The sequence below is a fragment of the Etheostoma spectabile genome, unplaced genomic scaffold (genome assembly GCF_008692095.1).
Source record: "Etheostoma spectabile isolate EspeVRDwgs_2016 unplaced genomic scaffold, UIUC_Espe_1.0 scaffold00003479, whole genome shotgun sequence".
Taxonomy (NCBI): domain Eukaryota; kingdom Metazoa; phylum Chordata; class Actinopteri; order Perciformes; family Percidae; genus Etheostoma; species Etheostoma spectabile.
In genome coordinates this window covers 52,989-62,500 of record NW_022603035.1, presented here as the reverse complement: position 1 = coordinate 62,500, position 9,512 = coordinate 52,989, and the positions used below count along the sequence as shown (strand labels likewise).

Here is a 9,512-nt window from a genome sequence, read left to right as displayed (position 1 = left end):
TTAAAAGTTGGTCTCCATCCGACCAGTGAGACCTGCTGACCCAGGTCCCGGACTCCAGACTCCCGGACCTCTTCAGACCGACTCCTCAGCTGCTTCAGGTAACCCGCCATTCGGCTAGGGACCAGCAGAAACCCGGACTGGATCCAGGACTGGATCCCGGACTGGATCGGTCCGTAAGTTCTAACTAACTTCTTCATTTCCTTGAAGGTTTCTTTTATTTTGGTTCCGGGTAAAAACTGAATTAAACGTTGTGACGTGTGTGAACGGAGACGTTGTTTCTTTGTCTTTGGGGACAGTGTAGTGGACATAGTGCAAATAAGAAAGAGTCTCAGGGAGGGGGGAGGGGGTGAACTACTGATGAGCGGGGGGAGGGGGGGGGGGGGGCTGGTGGGCTCATTGTTGATGAGGGTCGTTGAAGGTGGCAGGCTGAGGAGGGGGTCCCGAATCCCCCCCCATGGGGTTGAAGATCAGCTGTTTCCTCTCAGTGCTCCTTCTAGAGGTCTGGAGAACTCCCGTTGTGGAATCTGATGCAGCATTTGGGGTTTTTTGCATTTGTTTTCGTTTTTTGTGTGTTGTGCGTTTGTGTATTTGGTTGTGTTGTGTGTACATACAGTGTTTTTGTGTATTTGGTTGTGTTGTGTGTGTGTGTGTATATACAGTGTTTTTGTGTATTTGGTTGTGTTGTGTGTGTGTGTATATACAGTGTGTTTGTGTATTTGGTTGTGTGTTTAAACAGCATGGGGGGGGGGGGGGGATGATACATACAGTTTCAGCCATATGCCGTTACAGCCTGTTTTGCTTCTCATGTAAACAAGCATGAAATATGAAAGTCTGGGATTGTGGAGAACACTAACTGGTCTACTGAATAAGCATGCAGTCAAACCTTTAAATTAAAAACCCTCGTTAATAATCAAAAAAATGTAACCGCTAATGAAGTTTACATTTGACCATAAAAACTCATTTATGGGCTTTAACCCTGTGATAAATGGAAATAACAGGGAGATATTTGTCTGATAGGAGGAGGTCAACATGCTCTATGGTCTGATAGGAGGAGGTCAACATGCTCTATGGTCTGATAGGAGGAGGGTAACATGCTCTATGGTCTGATAGGAGGAGGGTAACATGCTCTATGGTCTGATAGGAGGAGGGTAACATGCTCTATGGTCTGATAGGAGGAGGGTAACATGCTCTATGGTCTGATATGAGGGTAACATGCTCTATGGTCTGATAGGAGGAGGGTAACATGCTCTATGGTCTGATAGGAGGGTAACATGCTCTATGGTCTGATAGGAGGAGGGTAACATGCTCTATGGTCTGATAGGAGGAGGTTAACATGCTCTATGGTCTGATAGGAGGAGGTTAACATGCTCTATGGTCTGATAGGAGGAGGTTGACATGCTCTATGGTCTGATAGGAGGAGGGTAACATGCTCTATGGTCTGATAGGAGGGTAACATGCTCTATGGTCTGATAGGAGGAGGTTAACATGCTCTATGGTCTGATAGGAGAGGTTAACAGCTCTATGGTCTGATAGGAGGTTAACATGCTCTATGGTCTGATAGGAGGAGGTTAACATGCTCTATGGTCTGATAGGAGGAGGGTAACATGCTCTATGGTCTGATAGGAGGAGGTTAACATGCTCTATGGTCTGATAGGAGGAGGTTAACATGCTCTATGGTCTGATAGGAGGAGGTTAACATGCTCTATGGTCTGATAGGAGGGTAACATGCTCTATGGTCTGATAGGAGGAGGGTAACATGCTCTATGGTCTGATAGGAGGAGGTTAACATGCTCTATGGTCTGATAGGAGGAGGGTAACATGCTCTATGGTCTGATAGGAGGAGGTTAACATGCTCTATGGTCTGATAGGAGGAGGGTAACATGCTCTATGGTCTGATAGGAGGGTAACATGCTCTATGGTCTGATAGGAGGAGGTTAACATGCTCTATGGTCTGATAGGAGGAGGTTAACATGCTCTATGGTCTGATAGGAGGTTAACATGCTCTATGGTCTGATAGGAGGTTAACATGCTCTATGGTCTGATAGGAGGAGGTTAACATGCTCTATGGTCTGATAGGAGGAGGGTAACATGCTCTATGGTCCGATAGGAGGAGGTTAACATGCTCTATGGTCTGATAGGAGGAGGTTAACATGCTCTATGGTCTGATAGGAGGAGGGGAACATGCTCTATGGTCTGATAGGAGGAGGTTAACATGCTCTATGGTCTGATAGGAGGAGGTTAACATGCTCTATGGTCCGATAGGAGGAGGGTAACATGCTCTATGGTCCGATAGGAGGAGGTTAACATGCTCTATGGTCTGATAGGAGGAGGGTAACATGCTCTATGGTCTGATAGGAGGAGGTTAACATGCTCTATGGTCTGATAGGAGGAGGTTAACATGCTCTATGGTCTGATAGGAGGAGGTTAACATGCTCTATGGTCTGATAGGAGGAGGTTAACATGCTCTATGGTGTGATAGGAGGAGGTAACATGCTCTATGGTCTGATAGGAGGAGGGTAACATGCTCTATGGTCTGATAGGAGGAGGGTAACATGCTCTATGGTCTGATAGGAGGAGGGTAACATGCTCTATGGTCTGATAGGAGGAGGGTAACATGCTCTATGGTCTGATAGGAGGAGGGTACATACTCTATGGTCTGATAGGAGGAGGGTAACATGCTCTATGGTCTGATAGGAGGAGGTTAACATGCTCTATGGTCTGATAGGAGGAGGTAACATGCTCTATGGTCTGATAGGAGGAGGTTAACATGCTCTATGGTCTGATAGGAGGAGGTAACATGCTCTATGGTCTGATAGGAGGAGGTTAACATGCTCTATGGTCCGATAGGAGGAGGTAACATGCTCTATGGTCTGATAGGAGGAGGGTAACATGCTCTATGGTCTGATAGGAGGAGGGTAACATGCTCTATGGTCTGATAGGAGGAGGGTAACATGCTCTATGGTCTGATAGGAGGAGGTTAACATGCTCTATGGTCTGATAGGAGGAGGTTAACATGCTCTATGGTCTGATAGGAGGAGGGTAACATGCTCTATGGTCTGATAGGAGGAGGGTAACATGCTCTATGGTCTGATAGGAGGAGGGTAACATGCTCTATGGTCCGATAGGAGGAGGTAACATGCTCTATGGTCTGATAGGAGGAGTAACATGCTCTATGTCTGATAGGAGGAGGGTAACATGCTCTATGGTCTGATAGGAGGAGAGTAACATGCTCTATGGTCTCATAGGAGGAGGGTAACATGCTCTATGGTCTGATAGGAGGAGGTTAACATGCTCTATGGTCCGATAGGAGGAGGTAACATGCTCTATGGTCTGATAGGAGGAGGGTAACATGCTCTATGGTCTGATAGGAGGAGGGTAACATGCTCTATGGTCTGATAGGAGGAGGGTAACATGCTCTATGGTCTGATAGGAGGAGGGTAACATGCTCTATGGTCTGATAGGAGGAGGTTAACATGCTCTATGGTCTGATAGGAGGAGGGTAACATGCTCTATGGTCTGATAGGAGGAGGGTAACATGCTCTATGGTCTGATAGGAGGAGGGTAACATGCTCTATGGTCCGATAGGAGGAGGTAACATGCTCTATGGTCTGATAGGAGGAGTAACATGCTCTATGGTCTCATAGGAGGAGGGTAACATGCTCTATGGTCTGATAGGAGGAGGGGAACATGCTCTATGGTCTGATAGGAGGAGGTTAACATGCTCTATGGTCCGATAGGAGGAGGTTAACATGCTCTATGGTCCGATAGGAGGAGGGTAACATGCTCTATGGTCGATAGGAGGAGGGTAACATGCTCTATGGTCTATAGGAGGAGGGTAACATGCTCTATGGTCTGATAGGAGGAGGGGAACATGCTCTATGGTCTGATAGGAGGAGGGTAACATGCTCTATGGTCCGATAGGAGGAGGGTAACATGCTCTATGGTCCGATAGGAGGAGGGTAACATGCTCTATGGTCTGATAGGAGGAGGTTAACATGCTCTATGGTCTGATAGGAGGAGGTCAACATGCTCTATGGTCTGATAGGAGGAGGGTAACATGCTCTATGGTCTGATAGGAGGAGGGTAACATGCTCTATGGTCTGATAGGAGGAGGTTAACATGCTCTATGGTCTGATAGGAGGAGGTTAACATGCTCTATGGTCTGATAGGAGGAGGGTAACATGCTCTATGGTCTGATAGGAGGAGGTTAACATGCTCTATGGTCTGATAGGAGGAGGGTAACATGCTCTATGGTCTGATAGGAGGAGGTTAACATGCTCTATGGTCTGATAGGAGGAGGTTAACATGCTCTATGGTCTGATAGGAGGAGGTTAACATGCTCTATGGTCTGATAGGAGGAGGGTAACGGAGGATTAGCATTACCTCTTGTGATATTACATTCATCATGTTTGTAACATTACAATAATGAAAAACACCTTTTTAATCTGTGAAATGTTGTTCCATGTTACTTAGTTGGCATATCTTTCACATGAACATCCAAAAGTCACACAAAGGTCTGTCTTTGTCCATGTCTGCATGGTCAAGTGGGTCAGATGTCCGTCCCAAACTGGTGGAGGCACAGACGCATGCATATATATATTCTTAGAATAAAAACAAAGAATGGCGTACAATGCAACTGAACTGAGACCATCTTAAAAGCCAGTAGAGGGACCTGCCTAGCACCCATTAATCAAAAAATAAAATAAAGGACAAAAATCTAAACGTTGCACCATGACTGACTGTTCTTTCTGTCTGCTGTGTTTTCAGCTTCACTCTGAGACCAAATGGCTTCCAGATCAGAGGAGGATCTCTGCTGTCCGGTCTGTCACGATGTCTTTAGGGATCCTGTTGTTCTGTCATGTAGCCACAGCTTCTGTAAAGTCTGTCTGCAGACCTGGTGGACAGAGAAACAAGCTTGAGAGTGTCCAGTCTGTAAGGCGACGTCTTCAAGTCCCAAACCACCTTGTAACCTGGTGTTGAAGAACCTGTGTGAGGCCTTCTTACTGGAGAGAGATCAGAGACCTTCAGAGGCTCTCTGCAGTCTGCACTCTGAGAAACTCAAACTCTTCTGTCTGGACCATCAGCAGCCGGTGTGTGTCGTCTGTCTGCATTCAGAAACACACTCCAACCACAGAATCAGACCCGTCGATGAAGCTGCACGACAACACAGGAAGGAGCTTCAGGAGACTCTGGAGACCTTAAAGGAGAAGTTAAAGGGTTTTGAACAAGTTAAAGTGAAGTTTGATCAGACAGCAGGACACATAAAGGTCCAGGCCCGACGCACAGAGACGCAGATTAAGGATCAGTTTAAGAAGCTTCACCAGTTTCTGGAAGAGGAAGAGGAGGCCAGGCTGGCTGCACTGAGGGAGGAAGAGGAGCAGAAGAGTCAGAGGATGAAGGAGAAGATGGAGGCTCTGAGCAGAGAGATAGCAGCTCTTTCAGACTCAGTCAGAGCCACAGAGGAGCAGCTGAGAGCTGAAGATGTCTCATTCCTGATCAACTACAAGGCTGCAGTGGGAAGAGTCCAGCAGCGCCCCCTGCTGGAGGATCCACAGCAGCTCTCAGGAGCTCTGATAGACGAGGCCCAACACCTGGGCAACCTGGGCTTCAACATCTGGACCAAGATGAAGGACATGGTCTCCTACATCCCTGTGATTCTGGATCCAAACACTGCTCATCCATGTCTCATCCTGTCTGGAGACCTGACCAGTGTGAGACGAGGAGAGGAACAGCAGTTTCCTGATAATCCAGAGAGGTTTGATAGATACCCCATTGTCCTGGGCTCTGAGGGCTTTAACTCAGGGACTCACAGCTGGGATGTCGAGATTGGAGACAGTACATTCTGGGTACTAGGTGTGTTAGCAGAGTCTGTCCAGAGGAAGAGAGACCCACGGTCTGGGTTATGGATAATAATGTTCCATCAAGGTAAATACTCAGCACAGTCAGCACTAGCTTCCCTCAATGATCTCATACTGCAGAAGAAGGTCCAGAGGATCAGAGTGACTCTGGACTGGAACAGAGGAGAGCTGTCGTTCTCTGATGCTGATACTAACACACACATACACACCTTCACACACACTTTCACTGAGAAGATGTTTCCATTCATGATCACTGGGGATGAAGTCCCACTGAAGATATCACCAGTGAAGGTGTGTGTGACAGTGAAACAGAACAGTTAGAGATGAAGAGGATGATTAGATTTAGGGCTCTATTGAAACTGAAGGAATTATTATTCTTTATCCTGCAAATTAATTTCTATTTTGAAGGGCTTAACATATTCAAACACTCACCGTACTCAAGTCTGGTGAAAATGTAAAATAAAAACAAATGGAGTTTCGTTTAACGTAGACCAACAAAACTTGGTACACAACAATAAGTTCGCCATTTTGAATTGAAAGTTCGAAAATAGCGTTATTTTGGCCATTTCCAAGACATACTTTAAAGGAGTATTCTGTTCTATTTCAACACGTAGCTCGGTTGTTTGTACATGTGGAGGTCTGTCAGTAGAGAGAAAAACTAACCAATCAGAGCTGTCTACACCGAGTTAGCCTCCTGCTACAGTTAGCACCCAACAGGCTTCAACAGGGCAAGTTTTAAATGTGTTTTTAGCCTCTTAACATGTTCAAAATGTCATTAATAGTGCCCCCCCCATGTGCAGTGATTCCTTCCGAGGGAACACAATGAATCTGACTGATGTGAAAGAAATGCATGAAAGTTGTTAATCCGTACCTCTGTTTATTTTCTTATTTTCCGGTGAAGTCCACACTACTCGATTGTCAAACTCATACAATCAAATAGTCAAAAATGTATTTTTTTTTTCACAAAAAAAAACCTGATTTGCTGTTGTTATGTCCTTAGTAAAGACTATGTTGTTTTGGATGTGTAATCACATTTGGAGCAACGAAATTCCAAAGTAGGATTCCTCGTATGTGTCCTCATAGCTGGCGAATAAAGCTGATTCTGATGTAGAAACTAGTAATACACCAAGTATGGATCTTTTATTATACAGTGGAGTGAAAAAGTGTTTGCCCCCTTCCTCATTTCCTGTTCCTTTGCATGTTTGTCACACTTAAGTGTTTCGGAACATCAAACCAATTTAAACAATAGTCAAGGACAACACAAGTAAACACAGAATGCAATTTGTAAAGGAAGGTGTTTATTATTAAAGGTGAAAAAAAATCCAAACCTTCATGGCCCTGTGTGAAAAAGTGATTGCCCCCTAAACCTAATAACTGGTTGGGCCCCCCTTAGCAGCAACAACTGACACCAAGCGTTTGCGATAACGTGCAATGAGGCTTTCACAGCGTCCTGGAGGAATTTTGGCCCACTCATCTTTGCAGAATTGTCCTAATTCAGTTACATTAGAGGGTTTTCGAGCATGAACGGCCTTTTTAAGGTCATACCACAACATCTCAATAGGATTCAGGTCAGGACTTTGGCTAGGCCACTCCAAAGTCTTCATTTTGTTTTTCTTCAGCCATTCGGTGGTGGACTTGCTGGTGTGTTTAGGATCATTGTCCTGCTGCAGAACCCAAGTTCGTTTCAGATTGAGTACACAAACAGATGGTCGGACATTCTCCTTCAGGATCTCTTGGTAGACAGCAGAATTCATAGTTCCTTTTATCACGGCAAGTCTTCCAGGTCCTGAAGCAGCAAAACAGCCCCAGACCATCACACTACCACCACCATATTTTACTGTTGGTATAATGTTTTTTTATGAAATGCAGTGTTCCTTCTACGCCAGATATACTTGGACACACACCTTCCAAAGAGTTCCACTTTTGTCTCATCGGTCCACAGAATGTTGTCCCAAAAGTCTTGGGGATCATCAAGATGTGTTGTGGAGAAATTGAGACGAGCTTTGATGTTCTTTTTGCTCAGCAGTGGTTTTCTCCTTGGAACTCTGCCATGCAGGCCATTTTTGCCCAGTCTTTTCCTGATGGTGGAGGCATGAACGCTGACCTTAACTGAGGCAAGTGAGGCCTGCAGTTCTTTGGACGTTGTTGTGGGGTCTTTTGTGACCTCTTGGATGAGTCGTCGCTGCGCTCTTGGGGTAATTTTGGGCGGCCGGCCACTCCTGGGAAGGTTCACCACTGTTCCATGTCTTCGCCATTTGTGGATAACGGCTCTCACTGTGGTTCGCTGGATTCCCAAAGCTTTGGAAATGGCTTTATAACCCTTTCCAAACTGATAGATCTCAAATACTTTCTTTCTCAATTGTTCCTGAATGTCTTTGGGTCTCGGCATGATGTGTAGCTTTTAAGGATCTTCTGGTGGACCTTACTGTGTCAAGCAGCTCCTATTTAAGTGATGCCTTGATTGTGAACAGGTGTGGCAATAATCAGGCCTGGGTGTGGCTAGAGAAATTGAACTCAGGTGTGGACAACCACAGTTATAGTATGTTTTAACAAGGGGGGCAATCACTTTTTCACACAGGGCCATGATGGTTAGGATTTTTTTTCACCTTTAATAATAAACACCTTCATTTACAAATTGCATTTTGTGTTTACTTGTGTTGTCCTTGACTATTGTTTAAATTGGTTTGATGTTCCGAAACACTTAAGTGTGACAAACATGCAAAGGAACAGGAAATGAGGAAGGGGGCAAACACTTTTTCACACCACTGTATGTGTTGGTCAGTTTTTCACATTTTTCAGCTGTGAAATTGAAGTGAGATGAACAAACAGAGAAATGTTTCTTTTTAGATAAAACAGATGTTGATAACTTTCCTTTTGGGGACGTTGTTACAAATGGGGAACATTTTGAAAAAAGGTTATAAACTGCAATATATCACCGATAATGCAATATGTTTAAAATCACTGATCAACTACAAGGCTGCAGTGGGAAGAGTCCAGCAGCCCCCCCCCCCCCCCCCCCCCCGCTGGAGGATCCACAGCTGCTCTCAGGAGTCTGTCCAGAGGAAGGGAAGCATACAGACTGGATTATGGATCATATTGTTCCATAAAGCTAAATATGCAGTGGGCTCACCACCAGCTCCACGCACTGATGTCGTAGTGCAGAAGAAGGTCCAGAAGATCAGAGTGACTCTGGACTGGAACAGAGGAGAGCTGTCGTTCTCTGATGCTGATACTAACACACACATACACACCTTCACACACACCTTTACTGAGACCATGTTTCCATTCATTTTAACTGCTAATAAAGTCAAAATATCACCTGGAAATGTGTGTGTGACAGTGGAACAGAGCAGTTAAGAAGATGATTATATTCATTTGGTTTTTCTTAAAGAGAAAAGTCACTGGATTTAACATTTTAATCTGCACGTATCCTACTGCTGTCTCATTATTACAAAGATATGTCTAGTTTTCTTTCGATTGTTTTTAATTAAGAATACAGTTTTCATGTACATCTAACCTGTTGGTTGTTTTTGTCTTTTTTATTTTATCAATACTGTTTCAACTTAAACTTCAGCCCAGTTCAGACCAAAGATTTGAAACCTCTTGCAGCGAGTCGGTCTGCAGGGCCCTGAAACCTGACTAGCTGGTGTATCA

At 44.9% G+C, this 9,512-nt stretch overlaps 1 protein-coding gene across 1 annotated transcript; it reads left to right on the top strand.

Annotated features, from left to right (window-relative positions):
• The first annotated feature begins 4,718 nt into the window (after positions 1-4,718).
• Positions 4,719-6,215, top strand: LOC116676600 (nuclear factor 7, brain-like). The gene is given in 1 exon segment (XM_032507597.1): positions 4,719-6,215. A coding segment is annotated over 1 exon segment (1,395 nt). The 5' UTR covers positions 4,719-4,784; the 3' UTR covers positions 6,180-6,215.
• Positions 6,216-9,512: the final 3,297 nt, after the last annotated feature.